Below are 24,381 nucleotides of genomic sequence, written 5' to 3'. Positions count from 1 at the left end.
TCCGTTTTGTCCATTAAACAGGGTCAAGGGCATTTGCAAGTTTGTTCAAAATAGATTTTGTCCCTGAGAGAAACTACCATGGTAACGGTTCTCCAATTGAGTCAGACTCAGCATAAATGTTTTTTCTAATAATCATAACTGCAGCACCTAACCAAAGCTCACCTTCTAGAGTACAGTGCAGTACATTTTACTTTGTTAGTACCCTATCAAAAACTACAGTCAAAGGCCACCTGTCAAAGAACTTTATTTAGCACATTTTAAAACAACATAAAAATGTCCATGGTCATAACTACCACAAGAAAAATCAAAGAACATGAAACATATAAATAAAAAAGGCATACCAGTGTGGTGGACAATAAGCTGCACTTTTAAAAACACCCCCAAAAACTAAAACTCTCTGATAGAAATACAATTTCACCATTGTTTCTGGCATGCTTGACCTTTGACCTCTTTCCTCTAAGAATCCTCTTTGCTAAGTAAAAGTAAAGTAAGTAAAATACTGCAGTCACCAAGCAGTTTTTGGATTTGCTTTGTAGAGTCTGTAGTCATCTTTCTTGAAGAAGGCAACTTCAGTTTCATTTGCTGAAACAACAAACACAAAAAAATTTAAGTTAACACAGTCTCATACTTCCAGCAGCAGATCATTAATATTAAGCTCCTAAAATTATAGCTTTATTGCTTGGAAATTCATTTATAGGACCTATATTACTGGCCTTAGTATATCATTACAAGACATTAGGCCTGTTTCCACTGAAGAAGTTCCTGGTACTATTTGGGGGGCAGGAACTACTACAGGAACGTCCTCTCGCTCGGCCCCCTCAACCGCCGTGTCTCCACTGAGAGAGCGGAGTAGGAGGACAGTTCCTGTAAAGTTACCGGGCTCTGGATGTTATGTAACCGTTGCGCGACCATTTTGACCGGGGCAACATAGTGGCGTAGGGACGCTGTTAGCTGTTAGCCGATAGCGGTGTCTGTAAAAACTCACTAAACTCACAAAGTGGCCCGTGAAAAAAATATTTTTTCCAGCGGATGTCTTAGTTACAACATGATTGAGCTAACTGGAGTAGTTTCATGTCGTTTCCGACAACGGGAGGCTTTTAACAGATGATGTCCTGATGTTAGCTTTGCTGCTGCTGTTAGCTGTCCCTGTCAGCTGATGCTTTCTAGACATCGTGATTTTCCAAAACTGAATAAATACCACACATAGCCACGCAAAACTGCTTTGCTAGCTCAATCATGTTGTAACTAAGATATCCGCCGGAAAAAATATGTTTTTCACGGACCGGTTATTGAGTTTGTTTACATGGCGGTGGAAGCTATGAACGGGCTAACCCTCATCTGCTGAGTTTTAAAAATGCCAGCTATTTTGTTGCTTTCTGTTGACGTCACATTCCGCCTTGAATATATCTAATCAGCACCAACTAACCCCCAAGTCCCAGCCAGGAGTTTTTCGGGGCCGTTCTGAGTACCTACTCTGAGGCAGGGACTTGTTTAGCCCCTGTAAAAGTTCCGGAACTCTATCCTTCGGGGGTGGTTCCTGCGGTGGAGACACGCACCAATGGCCCCGCCCCCTGTAAATTTACCCCGAAGTTCCTGCGGTGGAAACGGGCCAATTCAGAACTTATTACTGTACAATATGAATACTATTTTCTGTGAATAATTATCACAGACACATATACCAGAAATCTGGGGAGATGCATTTAGAATAATTGTTATAATAATAATAATAACATAAATAAAAATGTTAGTTATTTATATGGCAAAGAACAAACTGAAACAAATAAATAGTCCTTTTTCACACATAACAACCAAAAAACTTAATATTTTGTATGGCCTCCTTTGGCCTTGATAACAGCTTGCATTCTTGCTGGAATTGTTTTTATGTACTTTTCGACAGTCTCTTTTGTTATTGAGTTCCAAATAGTTTCTAGCTGTTCCCACAGACTTGCTTTAGATGAAATTTTTGTGCGATCGATTTTTGAATCTACTAAATCCTAAATTTGTTCAATAGGATTCAAATCCGGACTTTGACTTGGCCAGTCCATCAGTTCCAGTACTCCAGATTCCTTTTTCTTGGTCAAATAGTCTCTGCACAGCTTTGAAGTATGCTTGGGGTCATTGTCTTGTTGGTATATCTCTTGGGTAGTCCTTTTGAAATTTGTCGCTGATATCTCTGTAGTGGTTAAATATAAAATGTAATTCATTTGGGGTATGTCTAATGGGCAATATTCAGTCTCAGTATATAATCATTATAATATTACATGTTGTAACATTGTTAATTTAATTGTTGTTCTTTGTATGTATTCTTTTGCTTATGTGTTTTTACCATTCAATAATGATTTTTAAGATTTTTTTGTAATTTATTTATTGTATTTAAAGATTAATTGTATTTATTGTAGTTTTTATTCAACAGCATTTCAAATTTTGATTATCTGATATGAATTGTATACCTGATGTCTGAAGTGTGGCTGAATAAAATTTTCCTCTAAACATCTGACCTGTTTGATCCCATTTATATTGGTGAGGATAGACTAAATGAGCAACTGCTGTTAGTATAATCCAGTACAGTTCAACAGCACCAAAATCTACAACTCAACACTTCAATAAAATGTTAGACTTACATTAAACTGCTTTTGTTTTTTTCTTGGTGTACCAAGTGATTTGTCAAGTCTACATAAAAATGCAGACAGAAAGCATAATGATGAGACAAATGCAGTGATGGACAGTAACTAAGTATATTTACTCAAGTGTACTTAAGGACAAATTTGATGTACTTGTACTTTGGGTATTTCCATTTTGTGCTACTTTATACTTAGAGGGAAATACTGTACATTCTACTCAAGCTACATTTATTTGATAGCTATAGTTACTTTTCAGATTTTCAGTTTGTTTTACATGTTGTAAGTTTCATATTTACAAGTTGATGTGCGTTGTTATAGATTAGACTAGTACACTAGTGAAAGGTGTTAAAATTAGTTCTACCATGAAAACATTTAAATGCTTACATGTAGCCTACGTGTAAATTGATCAATTAATACTCAATACATATTCATGTATATGATGATTACAACACTCTGCATAATGAGTACTTTTAACTTTTCATTTTAAGTAGGCGTATGTTTTGCTGACAATACCCATATACTTTTACTCAAGTCAGATTTGCAGCACTTTTACTTGTGGCTGAGTTTTTGTTCTTTGTTGTGATATTACTACTTTTTCTGGGTACCTTGTCCACAACCGTACAAACATCAAACAATAGAGACATGCAAACAGCACGTCTCATCCTCATCCTCCGCCTCATTCTCTGCTGTCTTTCTCGGACCTGCCTCCTCAGCTGGGAAGCCTCCTCCTCAGCCTGCAGGTACAGCAATCCTGCTGCAATAACTGCACCAACTGGCTTTTGTTTTGATTATGCATAATCAGACGCCAGGTGCGGGAACTGGATATAGATTAAATATGATCAAACGCCAGCTGCGGGGAAAAGGTTTTAAAAGACATGAAAATATTTCGGCTATGTCTATGTTTTTGTATGTCAGTTATATATGTTGAAACGTTAAAAACATATACATATCAACTTCTTACAATGACAATGAAAAGACGCAGGGCTGGGCTGTGTTTATATTGTTTTATTCTAAATGCATGTATACAACACAGTACAACAGCCAAGTCGAGCAGAGGTGGTGGCATCATCAAGTTCACTGCTGTTCCAAAAGCAGAAATGACTGCACTCTCGCTTGGACTTGCCAAGTCCACAAGTCTGAAACTGCTGAACTTGAGTATTGAGAAACGGCTACGGTGTAGGTCACCTGTACGAAAGTAGTTAGTGCTGAGGATGCGTCCACCAGTAAGCACGCGGACACGCGCATCTTTGGAGCATGGGCACGCGCCTCGTCAGTTTCAAGCAGCACAGTGCAGCAGTGAGAGTTTAACACGGACAATTAACAACTTTCTCCTTCTCTCTTTTGATGTATGTGCATAAATGATTATGGTGAGAAGCCATATTTGTAAGAATTGAGTGTAAAGCTATTTTTCCTTTTGTTTATTTCAGAACCACACACATACACACTTGTTGTGAACCTCTGGCATTGAAAATTGAAGTATCCTCTCGAACCTGATTCTCTGGCCGGAATCATTTACTCCATAGTTGTCCTACCCAAACCAGTGTGTCCTTGAGGTCCCCTTCCTCGCATCGCCCAAGCCGTGAGTTGCACATGTGCGTGCGCTGCTGATGTTACACGATGTCAATCGTGTAGCGCGCCAGGAATTTGACCGGCGTTTTAAATCGGCATATTTTAGACTGACCGGCCGGTTGCAGGTCATGGCTGATCACGTGAAAACTGGCCCGATTCCAAGCACTGCCGATTAATCGGTGCAAGCCTAACAGTTATCAAGACAGACGTCATGCAAGATGATGTAAATCCAAGTGACAGTGTGTCAAATGTGGGAAGCAGAGTATCCAAATCACAAAACTCTGCTACAGGAAGCAAGTCTGTTGCTTCCAGTATTTCTTCTGCGTGTCTCAGAGCCGAGGCTGACTTGGCAGCATTACGGATAAGACAAAAATTATTAATGGACAAACATGAACTGGAAGAAAAGGAGGAACGGCTACGTAAAAGGAAGGAACAGCTTAAATTGGATGAGGAAATCGCAGCAAACATGGCTAAACTCAATGTGCTCAAGTCTCAGAGCATTCTAAGTGGGAAAACCTCTGTTACAAAGCACTTGGATGGAATGAACTCCTATTTGGAAAAAGGACAAGGAAAATCACAGACCCTCAGTGCTAAAGCAAAGGCGTTTGTACCACAAATGTCACAACAGGAAATCAAATATATCCATCTGGATACAGGAACAAGGCCTAAGGAGAAAAATCAATCTCAGTTAATCCATTCAGAGCCTATGTCAGTTACATGCTATGAACCCAAGCAGCATTCAGTGAATCACAGTCCTCAAGAAAAGATACAAATGCAAGATGGAAATACCCTGAATGTAAATATTGGTCCAAATGAAGATCAAAACAATATGTTTGGCATTATGAGAAAGCAAAATGAAATAACTACACTGTTGATACAGCAGCAATGCCATTCATCTTTGCCAAAGAGGGAGATACCAGTTTTTGATTGTGATCCATTAAAATATCATGCATTTGTGAAGGCCTTTGAGAACAGTTTGGAGAGGAATACTGCAAGTCACAGTGACAGACTGTATTTCCTAGAGCAGCACACAAAGGGTCACCCCAAAGAACTGGTAAGAAGCTGCACATGGAGCCTGAGAGAGGATATGCTAAGGCAAAGGCTTTATTAAAGGAGCAGTTTGGAAATGAGCAGAAGATTGCCTCTGCATGGAAAGAGCTCTTTCACGGCCACCCATCAAGACTGAAGATGTAAAAGCTCTTCAAGATAACAGCATTTTCCCAAAGGCTGCTGTAATGTCATAGAAGAAGTGCATGAGCTAGACATGCCAGCTAATATGCTGACCATTATAAGGAAGTTGCCTTACAAATTCCGGGACAAGTGGTGAACTGTAGCCTGTGAACTGCAGGAAAGGTGCAGCCAGAGAGCTACATTCATTGACATCACTAATTTCATTGAGAGACAAGTGAGGATTTTAACTGACCCAGTGTTTGGAAACATCCAGGATGCCCCATCACTGACAACAAATAGGGGTGTAAACAAACCTAATCTACAACCTCGTTCTGGAATTAAAGGAACCAGCTTTGCCACCACTGTAGCCCCTGTGGAAAACAAAACTCAGCCTGGAACTAAAGGGAAGGAACATGTTCAGTCTGCAAGGAGGACATGCATTTGCTGTGGAGGAGGACACGCATTGGATTTGTGTCCACAGTTGGGGAAAAGGGCACACAAAGAGAAGATAGGCTTCATCAGAGAAAATGGTGTCTGTTTTGGCTGTTTTGAGTATTGGACACATCAGCAAAGTTTGCAGAAAAACAGCTTTCCTGTGCAAAATGTGGTCTCAAACATCCAACTATACTTCACATTCCTCCAAAAGAAAAGGGCAAAGATTCTGACCAAGCCGAGAGGAAATCAGAGGTGTCAGTGGACAGCACTCTGGTGTCAAGTGGTCTTACTGGGGCTGGTGGTCATGACTGTAAACTTTCCATAGTTCCAGTCCAAGTTAAGTCCAAGGAAGGCAGCAAGATTGTCACCACATATGCTTTCTTGGACCCATGAAGTACAGCAGTATTCTGTACAGAGGCTTTAATGAACAAGCTTGACCTTACAGGAAAGAAAGTTCATATTCTCTTACGGACAACGGGCCAAGAGAAAGTTGTGAGTAGCCACATTGTGCCAGGACTGGAAGTAGCTGGCTTGAATGAGGAGCCCTTCTGTGAGCTGCCCAAGGCTTACACACAAGTATGCATGCCTGTTCACAGAGGGAACATTCCAAAACAGAGTTATCTTCAGAAATGGCCTAATTTAAAACAAATTCATTTGCCTGAGATCGACGCAGGGATCGTGCTGCTGATTGGGACAAATGTTCCTAAGGCCTTGGAACCATTACAAGTCATTTGTAGTATTGATAATGGACCCTATGCGATCAGGACAATGCTGGGTTGGACTGTGAACGGGCTGCTGAAAGGAGACAGCAGGGACGCAGCAGATTGAGAGCAGCCAGAGTTATCAGTGAATAGAGTGTCTGTTGTGAATTTGGACGAACTTTGGCAACAGCAGTTTAAGACAGATTTCCCTGAATGCAGCATGGATGAACAGCCTGGTATGTCAAGAGAAGATCAGAAGTTCATGGATCTGGTCACAAACTCAGCAAAACAGGTGAATGGCCATTATCAGATCAACTTGCCTTTGAGGGAAAGGGATGTTAGCATGCCAAATAACAGGAAAATCATTGAGCAGCATGCCTTACACCTCAAGAAGAGGCTTCAGAAGGATTCCTCATTTCATTCTAACTATACAGCCTTCCTGAATAACCTTATTCCCAAAGGCTATGCTGAAAGGGTGCCTGAAGAGAATTTGGAACGTAGTGATGGCAGGGTCTGGTACATCCCACACTATGGTGTTTACCATCCTACAAAAAGGAAGATCTGAGTTGTTTTTGACTGTGGAGTGAGTTTCCAGGGAACATCACTTAATGCTCAGCTCTTACAGGGGACTTACAAGTTCACTGATTGGAGTGGTGAGCAGGTTTAGGAAAGAACCAGGGGTGATCATGGCGGAAGTGGAATCCATGTTTCATCAGGTCAGAGTGCCACCAGAGGATGCTGATTTGTTGAGATTCCTCTGGTGGCCTGATGGGGATTTAAATCAGGACCTTGTTGACTTCAGGATGTTGGTCCATCTCTTTGGGGCAAAATCCTCTCCCAGCTGTGCCAATTTTACCCTCAGGAAATGCGCAGAGGACAACAAAGAACAGTTCAGCCAGGAAGCAGTGGATAAGGTCCTATATTGCTTTTATGTGGATGACTGTCTTGTGGCTGTGGCTTCAGAGAAGGAGGCAGGGTCTCTTTATCATGACCTTGTGTCGATATGTGCTAAAGGTGGTTTCCAACTCACGAAGTGGATAAGCAACAGGTGTGATGATCTGGCTGCAATACCTGAAGAGCACAGAGCTAAGGACATGAAAGGTGGACATGGACCAGGATTTGCTACATGTGGAGAGAGTGCTTGGTGTGGAATGGTGCATCCAGTCTACCTTTAAGTTCAAGATTGTTGTTAAGGACAGACGACTCACCAGGAGAGGAATTCTCTGTATGGTTAACTCCATCTATGACCCTCTTGGTATCTTGAGTTCTGTCATCTTCTCTGCAAAGAAGATCTTAAGGGATATGTGCAGGAGAGCACTTGGCTGGGATGATGTCATACCCGAGACTGTAGCTCAGGAGTGGACAATTTGGCTGGATGAACTTTGCCATTTGGAGAAATGTAACATCATGAGATGTCTGAAACCACTGGACTTTGGAGAGGTGACCACAGCACAGTTACATGATTTCTGTGACGCAAGCAAAGATGGTTATGGAGCAGATGACCCTGAGGTCTAGAAAGCAGCCACAGTGAATTCTGTACAGGCCAATGAGGAGGTTGATGCAGTGACTCGCATGATTCATTACTATAGCTCTTGGACCCATCTGAGAAAGTCTGTGGCCTGGATCTTGAGATTTAAGACCTGGCTCTTGTCTCTCTGTCGGAAGAGAGACAACTGAACATGGGTCTTGCGCAGTCTGACTTAGATGTGGAACATCAACAATGCTCATTGGAGAAGGATATGGAAACTTTCAAGAGAAAGATGGCTCCAAGTTGTCTATCAGTGGAGGAGCTTGAGAAGGCAGAACTGGAGATCATAAAGTTCAGCCAAAGGAGGAAGTTTCAAGAGGAATTCTCGAGGCTGCAGAAGGGTAAAAGTGTTAAGGGGCATAGTCACATCTACACACTCTGCTCACTAATGGAGGATGGTGTTCTGAGAGTTGGTGGTCAGCTCAGCAGGTCATTTATGCCTGTAGAAGCTAAACATCCTATAATACTGGCTAAGGATCTACCTATCTCAACCCTTCTTCTAAGGCACATCCATCCAGAGGTGGGACATGGTGGGCAAAACCACATGTTGTCCAAGCTGCATGAGGGATATTGGATCACTGGAGCTAGTACAGCCATGAGGTCTAGTTCTATCAAAGTGTGTTATCTGTCGACGATTGAATGCTCAGCCAGTGCCCCAGCAGATGGCAGACTTACCTTCTGAAAGGGTTACTCCAGATGAGCCTCCATTTACTCGGGTTGGAGTAGACTATTTCGGACCTTTCATGGTGAGGAGCAGAAGGAGTGTTGTGAAGAGTTATGGGGTCATTTTTACCTGCATGGCAATACGAACAATCCACACTGAAGTGGCACCTTCACTCAACACGAACGTCTTCATAAATGCACTTAGATGCTTTACAGCGAGACTTGGCCAAGTTCAGGAACTGCGCTCTGATAACGGGACAAACTTCATAGGAGCAGAGCGTGAATTGAGAGCAGCCATTGAGCAGTGGAATCAGTCGCAGGTAAATGACATTCTCCTTCAGAAAGGGATAAAGTGGACTTTTAACCCCCCAGCTGGCTCGCATCATGGAGGTCTTGGGAAAGGTTAATCAGATCGATCCGGAAAGTCCACAATTCCACTTTGAATATGCAAAACTTGGATGAAGAAGGCCTTCATACAGATCTCTGTGAAGTGGAAGCCATTATCAAAGGCCGTCCGATTACCAAAGCATCCATGGATCCTCATGACCTAGAAGCATTGACGCCAAATAACCTGCTACTTTTGAAGACCTTACCATTTTTGCCACCAGGAGTCTTCCAAGAGGCAGACATGTATGCTTGCAGGCGATGCAAGCAGGTCCAGTATACGTCAGACCTGTTCTGGAAGAGATGGGTTAAAGAGTACTTACCTCAATTGCAAGAGCGTCAGAGATGGTCAGGAGTGAAGCGCAACCTTGTTTCTGGAGATATAGTGCTTATAGTGGACAACACGGCACCTCCTAACTCATGGGTCACAGGACGAGTCCTACTGGTACACACAACGACACCTTGACCTCTGCCTTGACTCTGACTTTGACTGACAGAGTGACTGTGAAGATCACTGATCACATCAGGGTAGAGGGCTGCATTGGGGAGCGGGCTGTTTGGACTTTGCTGCGGGCGGGAACGGGCGGCTAAAAAAACCCACCACGGGATCTTGGTGCACATGCATAAGCGTTTCCACTCTATATTTATTCAAAAAATGGACAAATATGCCCTGAACCACCTTTCATACCAATTTGCCGCTTGCTCCACCTGTCTGCCTGTCTATAAGCTCCATCTGTGATGACACAAATATTAAAGAAGACGTGCAGTTTATTGTGTTTCACCGGCGACGAGCTGTCATTACGCGCAACAATTACGCACGGCTGCGCGCTCTTTATTATGCAACATAGGTTCACAGTGAGTTATAAAGATTTGCCCCCTCGTAATTTTTAACCGCCCCCTCAGTAACTTCATCCTGGCGCCAGGCCTGCCTTAACCTCAATCACTGCATGATTATATAAAAGTAGAAAAATAAATAAAATACAGAGGAGGAGAATAGAATATGAAACAGTCTTTATTTCATTAAAAACTAAATGAAAACAAAGAAATAGGAGCGCAATTCCTGACCAGTGCGTCAAAAGACATGCAGGCCAGGGAAACGAAACAAACAACCCCATGAATCTCTTTCTTAATAGCCTATAAAATGACGTGTTTTCTCCTGCGGGACAGGAGAAGACACAAAATCATCGATCTCTATTATTGTGCGGGCATAAATTCTCAGAGTTTTGCGGGTGCGGGCGGGAGTGGACATACACATTGCGGGAGCGGGCGGGAGTGTAATACACACGTTGCGGTTGCGGGCGGTAATGTTCAGAAATTCAGCGGGAGTGGGCAGGAGCCGGTTGATGAAAACAGTCCCGCGCAGGGCTCTACATCAGGGTTATGTGCTGGTAACCTCTGGCCCTACTGACTTATGACTCATTCACAGGATCGAGAGGAAGAAAGAAGACAGAAATGTAAAGTGAATATGTGGACATTGAGTAAGTTTTAATTGCTTCATGCCTCCTATTAATGTGTGTAATGTAATTATTATGTAATAGCCTAATAATGAGGGGCTGGCATGTAGGAGCCATGAATGGATTTATTACGATGAAGTTTAAATAGTTAATTTTGTGGTTTATATTAGGATTACTTTGGTTGTTATATTTTGTTGTTATTTATTTTTACAATCACAGTAATTAGGTCACAGGGATATGGGCGGTGATACCTAGTTAATATAATCACCTGTGCCTTCTATTTCTTTAATAAAAGTTATTAAACGTATTTTTTTATCTCAGGGAATATTTTATATATATATATATATATATATATATATATATATATATATATATATATATATATATATATATATATATATATATATATATCGCCGTTGTGTGTGACGTTGTGGCGCGGATGTATACCTGGCCAAATTATGCCGTGGGGGGGCGAGAACAAGTCCGAACACATGTGAAATCATAATTAAGTTATCACATCAAACGCTAGCTGACATGGATGTTGTTAAGCCGGGTTTGCTTCAGGGCAAATTTGTTTTCAAGAAGCTTCCCAATGGAAACCTCGACAAAACCAAGGCGGTCTGCACCTTGTGCAAAGTGGAATTAGTTTACTGTAGGAGTTCCTCGAGTCTCAAGTACCACCTAAAAGCAAAGCACACAGGTGAGCTGCCTTTAGGTGTTGTTGTTAGCAAGGAAGATGCCGGGCCAAGCTATGATGTAGCTGGGAAAAGTGGTTTTCGTCAAACAACAATGTTCGAGTGCAACCGAGGCAAGCCCGTCAGCGCTGCTCAGTCAGCCAAGCTAACTAATCTGTTAGCTCAGTGGATTGCCATCAACTGTCGTCCTATCAGCGTGGTTGAAGATGATGGGCTTGAGCTGCTTCTCCAGGCAGCCACAGGTGACCCATCTTACAAGCTACCTGCGAGGTGAACCATCATGAGGAGAATTCATGACCAGCACGCCGCAGAGAAAAACGCTAAAGAGGAGAAGTTGGCAGGGACGACGTATGTAGCACTGACTGGGGACCACTGGACATCAGTCAACAACGAAAACTACCTCGGTGTTACTGCACACCTCATCGATGTCAGCTGGGAACTTCACTCGTTCGCCTTAGGTACGTTGTAACTTAGCTACTTCAGCCTAACATTTACACAGCTTAAGTTAACGTTATTAGGGCTAGACTAGCTAACATTAGCTACGTTTAATAACATAATAACGTCTGCTGATTGCTAGTAGCCTAGCGAACTTATTCTGATCTACTTTCTGTCTGTCCTAGGTGTGACGAAAACAGAGGAGCGTCACTTTGCCGAAGTGTGTGCCAGGCAGTTTCTCGACGTCGCTAATCAGTGGGGGATAGCTGACAAAATCACCGCTATTGGAACAGACAGCGCTCCAAACATGATAACTGCAGGGAGGATACTGCCCTTCGAGCATTTGCCCTGCATCGCGCATCTTTTACAGAGGGCCACTGTTGTGTCTCTTCGGGATGGTGGTTTTGATGTTGTACTGGCCAAGTGTCGCAAAGTGGTGGGACATTTCAAGCACAGTCCGGCCAACTCAGACGAGCTGAATGCCCAGCAAGCCTCCCTTGGACAAGACCAGGAGCCACTCGTGCAAGACGTTCCCACACGCTGGAATTCCACCCTCGAGATGATCAAGCGCGTGAGACGCAACAGAGACCCACTGCACGCAACGCTGACCCAGCAGAAGCACAATCTGACCCTCCCAACAAACGCTGAATATGAGAAGCTGGAAAAGCTGGAGAAACTCCTGGAGCCATGCAGGTATGGTCTACAAAGATGGCTAGGTAATGAAAAGGCTTACTAATTCTTGAAAATGAATCGGTCATTCATTTCAATTGCTCTTTCTCTCTCTCTCTCTGTCTGTGTAGGTACATCACTGAGCTCCTTGGTGGGGAAAAGTATGTGTCCTGCTCTGTGGTTCTACCAGCCTTGTGCCACCTCCAGCAAGTGGTGAAGATCTCAGATGATGATCCTGCATACACTGTGCGATTCAAGACTGCCTTCACACAGGACCTCAACCAGCGGAAGGAGAAAACAAACCTGGAATGGCTGAAGGTATGTCAGACTACTGTTGATTATTGTCTGACAATTATAGACTGTTAGGGCAGTAGAAATAAAATAGATAAATGAATAGGTCGTGAAAAAATAAGGAGGTTGGATATAAAAAGTGTAATTTTCATCAAGCTCAAAAAATGTTTTTTTTTTTTTTTTTTAATTCATCAAAGGTGGCAACTGCTCTGGATCCACAATTTAAGGACCGCAAGTGCCTGCCCAGAGCAGAGAGGCAGCCGGTGTGGGCAAAGCTGAGTGAGCTGGTGAAGGGAGAAGAACTTGCTCCGCAGCGGCCCAGGGAGGAGAACCCTGAGCCACCTAAGAAGAAAACAGCCTTCCTACTGATGGGATCCGAGTCGGAGTCGGATGAGGAGACACCAGTAGACAATGCTGTGGAGAGGTACAGGGTAGAGCCCAGTGCCACCTTGGATCAGTGTCCACTGAAGTGGTGGTCAGAGCACACTGCTGTCTATGGCAAGTTGGCCCACATTGCCTGGAAGTACTTGGGGACTCCTGCCACAACTGTCCCATGCGAGAAGCTGTTCTCTTTAGCAGGCCATATTGTACAGAAGAAGAGATCAAGTTTGTCACCAGAAAATGTGAACAAGCTGGTCTGCCTGAGTGATTGGTGGAAGAAGGAGAAGTAGAGACTGGACTGGGAATAATAGAGACTGGATTCATTGCCTCAAGCCATGTCAGACAGCTACTGACTGTTAAAGTAGTTTTTCATGACCCAATATAGGCTTACTGTTCAATTAATTTGAACTGTTCCTGCGCCCTCTGATGTTCATTCCAGGTAGTTCAGTAAAGGGCTTTGTCCACATGGAGACATATGAACCTGCGTTAGATTGCCTAACTTTATTGGTGTTTAACAAAATAAAAGACTAACCAAAGTAAATCTTATTGAAAATTTTCATTGCCAAATATTAGAGTAGAACAGCTTTCTTGTGCAGTTTGTGATGCATTTTCATTATTTCAGTAACACATGCTGTCTTCGGCAAAATTCAAATGAAACATTTTAATCTAGATTAATATAGGTTAACTCCAGAATTAGAGATTAATCTAGATAAAAAAAAAATCTATGCCCAGCACTAATATATATATATATATATATATATATATATATATATATATATATATATATATACACACACACAGTACAGGCCAAAAGTTTGGACCTTCACACCTTCTCATTCAATGCGTTTTCTTTATTTTCATGACTATTTACATTGTAGATTCTCACTGAAGGCATCAAAACTATGAATGAACACATGTGGAGTTATGTACTTAACAAAAAAAGGTGAAATAACTGAAAACATGTTTTATATTCTAGTTTCTTCAAAATAGCCACCCTTTGCTCTGATTACTGCTTTGCACACTCTTGGCATTCTCTCCATGAGCTTCAAGAGGTAGTCACCTGAAATGGTTTCCACTTCACAGGTGTGCCTTATCAGGGTTAATTAGTGGAATTTCTTGCTTTATCAATGGGGTTGGGACCATCAGTTGTGTTGTGCAGAAGTCAGGTTAATACACAGCCGACAGCCCTATTGGACAACTGTTAATTCATATTATGGCAAGAACCAATCAGCTAACTAAAGAAAAACGAGTGGCCATCATTACTTTAAGAAATGAAGGTCAGTCAGTCCGGAAAATTGCAAAAACTTTAAATGTGTCCCCAAGTGGAGTCGCAAAAACCATCAAGCGCTACAACGAAACTGGCACACATGAGGACCGACCCAGGAAAGGAAGACCAAGAGTCACCTCTGCTTCTGAGGATAAGTTCATCCAAGTCACCAGCCTCAGAAATCGCAAGTTAACAGCAGCTCAGATCAGAGACCAGATGAATGCCACACAGAGTTCTAGCAGCAGACCCATCTCTAGAACAACTGTTAAGAGGAGACTGCGCGAATCAGGCCTTCATGGTCAAATAGCTGCTAGGAAACCACTGCTAAGGAGAGGCAACAAGCAGAAGAGATTTGTTTGGGCCAAGAAACACAAGGAATGGACATTAGACCAGTGGAAATCTGTGCTTTGGTCTGATGAGTCCAAATTTGAGATCTTTGGTTCCAACCGCCGTGTCTTTGTGAGACGCAGAAAAGGTGAACGGATGAATTCCACATGCCTGGTTCCCACTGTGAAGCATGGAGGAGGAGGTGTGATGGTGTGGGGGTGTTTTGCTGGTGATTGTTTCAAAATTGAAGGCACACTGAACCAGCATGGCTACCACAGCATCCTGCAGCGACATGCCATCCCATCCGGTTTGCGTTTAGTTGGACTATCATTTATTTTTCAACAGGACAATGACCCCAAACACACCTCCAGGCTGTGTAAGGGCTATTTGACCAAGAAGGAGAGTGATGGAGTGCTGCAGCAGATGACCTGGCCTCCACAGTCACCGGACCTGAACCCAATCGAGATGGTTTGGGGTGAGCTGGACCGCAGAGTGAAGGCAAAGGGGCCAACAAGTGCTAAACACCTCTGGGAACTCCTTCAAGACTGTTGGAAAACCATTTCAGGTGACTACCTCTTGAAGTTCATCGAGAGAATGCCAAGAGTGTGCAAAGCTGTAATCAGAGCAAAGGGTGGCTATTTTGAAGAAACTAGAATATAAAACATGTTTTCAGTTATTTCACCTTTTTTTGTTAAGTACATAACTCCACGTGTTCATTCATAGTTTTGATGCCTTCAGTGAGAATCTACAATGTAAATAGTCATGAAAATAAAGAAAACGCATTGAATGAGAAGGTGTGTCCAAACTTTTGGCCTGTACTGTAATATGTAATATATATATATATATATATATATATATATATATATATATATATATATATATATATATATCTACATGAGTGTATGAGTGTGTACAATGAGTGTTTATTGAATAGCAGTGAAATACTCTTACCAACACCAGCAGTTGCAAGGGTTTGGTCATCTTGCAGAATAAGCTTTTCATCTTCATCTAAACTCATCACCAACTCATTACTCTGCAAAACAAAATAAAAAATAAAAGACTTCCACTTCAATCACAACTTTGAATTTCAAAGGACCACATAATAACCAAACTTTGTGCTTTTGTAGAACATACAGTCAGGCTGAAAATGTGACTATTTTAAACTATTATAAATATTTCATGCCTTCTGATATTGCAATGAGGCAAACACCACTTGTTCAGTTGTTAATAGTGATGTTACGTGCTGTGCCGATGCTTCGAAGCGTGTCGAGTGATCCAGGAAGTGTTTCCGCGATGCGCGTATCGAGGCTTGTATTGTTTCAGACGAGTGGCGTCATTGATGACGTCCGAAGCCTCGCTGCCCGGCTATACCACATAACTGGTTCGGGAAGCGATTCAGATCTTGGTGCGAGGTTTTGACAGAAGTGACGGAGAACACGAATATTACCCCTCCTGCCATTATTATATTATATGACACTACACAACAATATGATTTTGGCCAAATGATTATTTTATACACATAGGATGCAGTCACAAAACAATAAGTTTATTATACATGTATTTGATACAGTATAGTCATAATATAGCCTACTCACTAGAAAATTCCCAACAGCCGTGTATCACAGATTACATGGTTAAGATCACAGCTGCTTGTTTTACACACTTTGGCCAGCAGGTGGTTTCGTGTGCACATGAAGCCTCAAGAAATTAACCCTTTTCTGAACCAATTTGCTAGAAAGCTTCTGTGCTTCATGAGGCTTCATCTCACCATCACTAGTTGTTACTGTACAGGACCCAATATTTCAAAACTTTTAATCTGGATCAGAATGATCCGGATTTTGTAGTCCTCCTTTTTGTTATCCCAGATCAAACTGATCTTGTAGATTTGGTCCTGGTTTTTCAAAGAATTTTCAGATAGGATCATTCTGATCCAGATACCACAAGATCAGGATTGCAGAATCTGGATTTGAGGTCTTTGGATATAGGCTGACTACCATGATCATCCCACTTGTATTTTTACCCCTCATCTATTTTTATTTTGCTATTCTTCATGTTGCCTTCAGCACAAGATTATGTTGTTTGTCACTTGTTTTAGACAATAGATGCAATTGTGAATTCACTACAAAAGCAATTCAAAGTTGCTTTGGATGAAAGTGTCAGCTAAATGACTAATGAAATGTCTTTGTTTTTCAAACTACTACACAACATTTCATTGACACAGATGTGAGAATGTTGGGAAATATAAGTCAGTTTCCATAATGATTCATATCCATCTAGTTGCTTTATAGTACACAATACTATAAGGTACACAATACATATAAAGCCAGAATTGCATGATGTGAGTTGGTCATAACCATCAGTCTGTTCTAACTATTGCTTTAAAGTTATTTTGTTTTATCCTATGTGAAGCACTTGTGTCATGTATTATTCTCACTGAAAAAAGCCAAACACAAAGCTTTTGTCACCACTCAACTGTTTTTATTGATCAAAAGAGTCTAAGTAAAGTTGTGGTTGACTATGGCTTCTCTCATTGACCGTCCATTTGGTCCATCTGGATGCAGTCCTGGCAGTGGCGGGTCAGGGACATCTTGGGGCTGTGAATGATCACCTCTTTAATATGTTAAAAAAGAATGGTTGACATGTGGGTACTGTCTCTCCCCCTTTTTTCTTTTTGGCTTTGTTGTGTTTTTTGGTTGATTTTTCTTTTGTATGGTGTTAACTATGTATGAAAGGACAGCAGTTATACATTTTCTGTTTGCTCAATTGATGAGTTTTGTCTTGGCTGACTGGAATAAAATAAAGAGTTAAAAAGAAAAAACAAAGTAAAATTATTTTGAGTTACATGTGGGAATTGGTTGGGTCTAGTGATCAGTAGGAATATCTAGGATGTGATAATGTGCTTTGGTATTTATTGTGCTTTGTGTAATATTAACATGTATTTTGTTTACTATTGATTTTGTACGGCAGCTCTTATGATGAGAATTAATGTAGCCTAGGCTATAGTTTGTAATCTGACATTCTGGTTTCACAAACTTCAGTTTCCCAGTAAAGTTAAGAAAACAAATTGAATGGTGTCAGTATCCCTCTGTCCAGCCTGACAGTCAGCATTAGTACATTGTGCAATGTGCCATGTGTCCTACATCTCTCTACATCCACCTTGAATCCATGCTTGATCCACCCTTCCAGTGGGATCAGGATAATCTTGATTTTTAGCTTCTAAACTATCCCAGTCTCCACTTTAGAATTTTGAAATACCCAAAAACAGCATTTGATCAGGATTCTGGGTAAGATTGGATTACCAAATCCACATCCCAATTTTACTAGGATCAGGATCACATATCCTGGTTTGAAATACCAAATTTTGAGATTTAATCCTATCCAGACCAGTCTGATCCAGATTAAAAGTTTTGAAATACTGGGCCCAGATGATTTCCACCTCGTTCCACTGAGACCTCAAATTGTAAAGCTTTTAGCTAATTGTTCAACCAAGGACAACTCTAAGGGCACAAACATGATCAACGCAAGTAACACAAATGTCAATGCCTAGCCCAGCAGGCACAGACGTACAACCTCAGTGGATATACAAAGTGCACGCTTATACACAGAAGGTGGAAAACAATCTTAGTCCTCATGGGGGCATCATACAATATACAGCTAATCAGAGCATTTCCATGACCACAGTATATGTTTTCTGTTGCATTCCTGTCTGAATGAAGAGGTGATGAAGTGTCATACGACGACTCCGCGGAGGTCCGCGCGGACTAAAAGCAGACGTCCGCAAGCCCTGTGCGCGCAAAGCTCCGATTTTACGACCGCGCACCAGTGTCACTCAAAAGACTGCTCGGCATGTATTTTTCACATCGCCATGAAACGCGCAAGAATTGGGGTTAATGTAGTGTTTCATGGACATTTTTACAGGAAACTCCAACGCGGAAGTGCGCTCGACTGCGGACATTCCTCACGGAGTCCGCTCCGCTTATAGTGCGCCTGAGTCCATGAGCACCTTAAATTAAAACCCTCGGCGCACACTTCAGCACAATCAAACAGATGCACAACTCGGAGCATCAGAAGTGTCTCTGACACCAGACTCAGAGTGGCTCTGAGTGCGCTTGTTGGGTTAGTGTTGAGTTTATGGCCTCCCCCAAAAAAAAAACGAAAAAAAAAGTGCCGAAGCTTCGAATTGTTTTTTTCAGAATCGAAATCCTGTGCCATCGAACGAAGCTTCGAAGCTCTGAATTTTTTGGGTCAGCCCTAATGCAATGAGCCATAATTATTATGTAATTACTGTTAAGGAGTAGCACTGTTAGAACAGATAGCTAATCACTGCGTTTGAAGGTATAGGGCAGTGGTTTTCAAACTTTTTGTGCCCAAGGCACACCAAAGGGCAAGTCAAAATCTCAAAGCACACCTGTATTTATATCTGTGCACAACAGCTTCTATTACGTGTGTTATCACTCTTATCCTGACATAAAACAATAGAAAAATAAAATGAAAAAAAAAAAAAAAAAAAAAAACAGGTAGCTTTCCTGATACAAATCTACTGACAGTTTTTTTTCTCTTTTCTTTCGGTGGCAGGTCATAACTTTTTGTCTAGTCCCTGTTAAATATTGCAACAATAATGTGTGGTTGTTTGCAAGTGTAACGTTACAACCAAGACAGTCAAACGCCACCCCGGAGTTTTAAAACTCAACCGGAGTCAGTGATGACTGATATGTTTTAGAATAAGGTTACAGGGGCGTTACACGAGCAGTTATGTCAGTCCAGTCAGAGGCCTCCATGTGGGGAAAAGAGACAGGACGCTCGGCCAATGGTCTGAGTTTTCTTAGAACCATATGAGAATGGTATATTCATGAGTTTTTATCTCTGGCGGAATTCACTCACATTTTAGTGTGCATCAGCTTATTAATAGCATTTTAACCGAAAAACAAAGAAAAGCGTAAAATTTCCAGAAAGGTAAGTGTTGCTTTAATGGATATTTTTATTTCTATTTTCCATTGCTGTAATTAAACCCCATTACCCTCTCGCTCCTCCTCAGATTTATTCCAGGAGCTGAATTGTCAGCTCACCTGTGAAAAATAATTTAGCTATAGTTTTAAAGTTTTAAATTTCACGTTTCCCTCCACTACACAGCTGGCTACCCCCTCACCCCCAGCTGCTGGCACCACACCTCCCGAGGGAATACTCCTGATGCCAGTCAAACTGTCTCTGTCTTATTTACTGATATTTGTTGTGGAGTTTTTTGTGTACTATTTTTTTTTTTTTAATATTCTGACACCAACGAAAGAAAAACTGCTCTGTTTTTCCGGGTTTTTCATTTAAGGGTTAAAATGAAAAACAGTAAAACTGTGACACACTCCAGAACATGCTGATTAGATCCATCTCTCTAAATCACAGCTCTACCAACTGTGACAGTGGAAATTAAAGAAATTAGTCTACTGCTTGATTTTTAACATTCATTTTTGACAAGGGTGTGTTTTGAAGTGCATGTCCATGAGTAATTCACTCACTTTTTTCTGCTTTTGTTGTAAGCTGACTTTCATTAGTGTGTGTTACATCTGGCCAATATGTCAGCATCCTTCATTAAAGTCAAACTTTTGAGTGACCCTGACAACAAATTGGCTGATGGTATGATGCTCTTGTGGTGGCATAGTGGCATATGCAGATTCCTAGTTGAATGCAGCTGCTGTTCAACAACCACGTGGCACTTAAAACAGCATGTAACTTGTATGTCACTGATGACCCTTTCATCAAGGATACTTTAGGAGCTGAACTTTGTGGACGTGCGCGGAATGCATTTTGCATGAACCTGGGTGATGGCAGATATTTTTGGCCAGGCTCAAAGTATTTTTGTCCAAGGATTGTGATTATGTAACTTAAGTTTTGGAGTTTTTTCAGGCAAGAAAGTAACGATTTAGATTTTAATACTTGGTCAGTTTAACCAAACACTACTGACCTGGATCCCCTCAGCAGCTTCTGAAGTGCACCTATCAGCAGACCAATGACATAACACTTTTATGTATTATATGCCACTAAAGCAAAGGTGTCATACTATAAGCCACTTTTCAGTCTTGTTGCTGCAAAAGTTAAGTTGCTTGAGGACACCTGGCCTTCAGGCTCACACCTAGTGTGCGGCCCAGCAATGTGACACTTCCTGTAGATAGATACCTTTGCTCCATGTGCTTGGTGGATAATTTTCATTGTGTCTGAAAAGACAAGAGAATGGAATCAGATGCAGAGCATGTATTTTGCCAGGTAGTGAATACATAAAATCACAACAGTCTTGGATTTGGAAGATTTGTGCTGATTACCCCTGAAGACACACTATACGTCCTGCCATTGAGCAGCTCATTAGAAGAAGATATAATTTATTAATCCCAGAGGGGAAATTCCATTTTTTTTCCCCACTGTTGTCCCATACACACAGGCCTGAAATACACACATATGCACAAAGACGACCTACACATGCACTGAATGGAGAGAGATCAAAGCGACAGGGCTGCCCAGGAAGCAAACTGGCACCTCTCCAGCTACCAGTTCACACTCCATACTTGATCTGAACTTAAACCAGCAAGGTCCGTGTACCATTCGTTCATTTGAATTTCAATTAAGAACGAAAAAACAATAAAATGGAAAAACAATTTGTTATTTCATTATTTGTTTTCAGTGTCCAACAAAAAACAGATTTAAACTTCTTTTTCAAATTTAGTGCACAGGTCAAAAATAGAACATTTAAAAAACAGTCTGGGTCCGTGTACTTTTTGTCAGTTTGATATTTCGTTTTAACCAAAAAAAACGGGAAAACGGAAATACCATGGTTTTTCATTTTTTCGTTTTAAACAAAAAAACTACAAATGATAAAACAGAGCTGTTTTTCCGTATTTGTTGTCTGAATCAAAAAACTAAAAAACGAGAAAACCAAATTCAAATAACACTCCGATTTTGGTTTCTTCCAATGCCTGTTTTCATCTTTCCTCTTGAAAAGAACGTGAAGAAATGTAAGATAGGTGAGCTTCCCGGAAGTCCAAGTAAATATGGGCCTTTCAAAATAAAAGCCAAGAGAATACAATAGCCATTCTATAACGTTATGCGAGCACATACCAGGGTAACATCTGAGGGAAAACACATTAATATAAATTAATCAATCAGACAAATTAATAAGTAAATAAATACACCAAAAAATGGACCGATGGAAACAGGGATCGATTACATGTAGATTAATATTGTGCATTTGATTCATCTACACAGCATGAGTAAAGTCTTAGATTAATGATTTGCATTTTTTGGTGCAATACAGTTCGCAATATAGTTTAACCAACAATAACCAGCAATTACTGTGTGTGCAGAGTTGTTACTGTTAGCAGTGGTATTTAACTGGGTTTCCACCGTAATGCGCTGTTGCCTGAGCGAAACAGAGTGGAACAGTGGCGATTGCTCTAAGACTGCAAGGGAAGCTCAGCTTCCCCTAAAATGTCAAAAAATAAGTGGTCAAATATGTACTGTTGTGTTTACATTTCATTGACTAAATATGCGCTAGAATGCGTTCAACTTTTGTTCAGAATCAGCTACTTATCACAGGTCACTGACGCGACTTTCTTGTCATTCATTCCCATAGCGTCACAGTGCATTAAACAGTGGAAGCTCAGCGTCCAAAGACTTCAATGGGGAAGCATAGAGTGGGTTGTTCCATTGCAGCGAAACTAGACAGTCATTGGATAAATGCTCGGTTTTGTCCCGCCCATCAGATCCTCAGCGTCTCTGGGGGTCTATGGGGCAGTGGACTGGCCTGGACGCTGGGCTTCTGCATGATGATTGGATGATCTGTCTGAGGCTGAATCCCTTTTTGATTGACAGCGAAATGAGCGAATCAGCGATCTTGATATATAAACCACCACCGGAGCATTTTTCAAGTTTCATTCCGTTGTTCCAAGTTGATCTGGAGATTTTTCTAATCCTCTTAGTGACTTTTTCTTTGTTAAAAACGACTAGCGACAAATCTAGCATCTTTTTCTGGTGTTATTGGAGACTATACTCGTGTTTGGAGACTCTGACTTCTGTCACTCTGCAGTTACTGTCCCCAACGAGCAGCGGATGCTGCTGTGAGCCCCTCCACCGTCCCAAAGCACTCACAGGCGGTCACACTAGCCTCGCGCAGCAGCCCCAGCTAGCAAGTGAGCTAGCAAGCTGCACATAATGGCAGACAATTTGAATATTGTCAACCAGATTTTGGCGAAGCCATTTGATAGTCTTAAACAGCAGGGCAGATCAACACCTCAGACTGATTTGGTGCAAAGGGTGGGGAAAAGTAACAGGTCTTTTCACCCATCTGAAAATCTTTGAGGTGTGTTTTGCTGTGGTTCTATGGCATGAGTGTGGTTGAAAAACAGCTTCAATTAAATGCTCCTTTTATAAGTTACTGCCTCGCTATAATATGACAACTTTTATGATGTAAACTTAAAGTGAACTTGCTCTGTTTGAAAGACCAGCAGCTGCCACTGGAGTGGAAGTAGGTTAAGCTGATTCTCCACCAGTAGATGGCAGTATGAGTACTTAAATGTATGCCTGGTTTGTCTCTTTGTGAATTGTTGGCTTATTTTCCAGGTTATTGATGCAGATGTATTTAATACTATTCATTTAATTTGATATTTGATGTTTATGGTTTATTTACAACCTAGTTATAGATAGCATATATTTACTTTTCATTTCAGAACCACACGTAGGCCTACCTGTATGGAAGAATGAGCATGTGTTGATAGTGTGGCAGAAATGAAAATGTAAAATAAACTAAAAATAAAGACACATTTGGGTTGTTCTTATCGGACACGATTCAGTGGATCAGGCCTCTGTTACCAGCCAGTCACAGCACCACCTGTACACTATATCTTCATCATTTACTCTCAGCTCAGAGTCAAACCTGCATGTCCTTCTGTTCCAACTCTGCTGTTAGCGTCTTACATCAATAATTTCTTAATGTAGGCTGTTTGGTCTAAAGAATGATTTACTACTGTGCTATATAGTGTGAACACTGCTTTAAGAGTTGACTGTATCCAGCAGTATGCTCATGTCTGGGCACTGCTGAGCAAATTCTCTCTCTGCGGCTTCTGTACTCTGAAAATGGTTGCTGTCAAAGTCTGACACCCATGTCATTGATCCCACCTCATACCAGTCTACAGCCATTGATGCATCTGGCAGCAGACCAGTAACAGCCAGTTGAGGAATGAGCTGACGGCCTCCCTGCAGGAGCTGAGAGGATAGGTCCAGGAGTTGCAGCAGGACAGACAGGCTGGCTACGAGGAGATAACTCAATGCTATGAGAGAGGAGCTGAGACAGCAAACCATCCTCAGCCTGAAGGAGCAGCAACAAACCTCCATCACCACCAACAGCTCCCTTCACCCTGAATCACAGCCCTCCACCTCCACCCTGACTGGCAGCAGGTCATCACAACAACATGCCGCAACGGCCAACCCCACCCCACCTACCACTGACTCACACAGGAAGGCCACCATCAGCCGGCCTAGCAAGACATTTGGAGAGGAAAAGACAGCCAGTGATGCTGAGGTTGTGATCCTAATTGAATCAAATTAGAAACTGGTTAGTGAGAAACGGCTTTTCCCCAAACGCAGTTTATAAAATCCAGTGCCCTAAGACTGTCAAGATACACCTTTGGTCAGCATAGCCAACTATGACAGAAACAGGTAGTAAAGACCTGAGACTACATAAGGTAACAGAGTCTGTGAAGAGACTAGTACAGAGAGCCAAACAGGCCTTCCCCTCCAGGATCATTGTCTCCACC

The 24,381-nt window shown here is 41.7% G+C and overlaps 1 protein-coding gene across 2 annotated transcripts in view; it reads right to left on the bottom strand.

Annotated features, from left to right (window-relative positions):
- Nucleotides 1-227: 227 nt before the first annotated feature.
- Nucleotides 228-24,381, bottom strand: part of c14h2orf76 (chromosome 14 C2orf76 homolog) — a 40,584-nt gene continuing 16,430 nt past the window's right edge. Inside the window, exons 3-5 of one of the 2 annotated variants that reach the window (XM_033617185.2) lie at nt 20,756-20,793; nt 15,542-15,623; nt 228-582 (exon numbers count right to left, since the gene is read on the bottom strand). In XM_033617185.2, coding sequence (XP_033473076.1) covers nt 506-582; nt 15,542-15,623; nt 20,756-20,793 — 197 coding nt within the window. In that variant the 3' untranslated portion in view covers nt 228-505. Of the gene's footprint in view, nt 583-15,541; nt 15,624-17,054; nt 17,185-20,755; nt 20,794-24,381 lie in introns of those variants that run through there. The other variant, XM_033617186.2, reaches the window with a different exon arrangement.

Source organism: Epinephelus lanceolatus, chromosome 14, assembly GCF_041903045.1.
Source record: "Epinephelus lanceolatus isolate andai-2023 chromosome 14, ASM4190304v1, whole genome shotgun sequence".
Classification (NCBI taxonomy): Eukaryota; Metazoa; Chordata; class Actinopteri; order Perciformes; family Serranidae; genus Epinephelus; species Epinephelus lanceolatus.
Note: the sequence above shows the minus strand (reverse complement) of the source record. Positions and strands in the feature narration are given on the sequence as shown.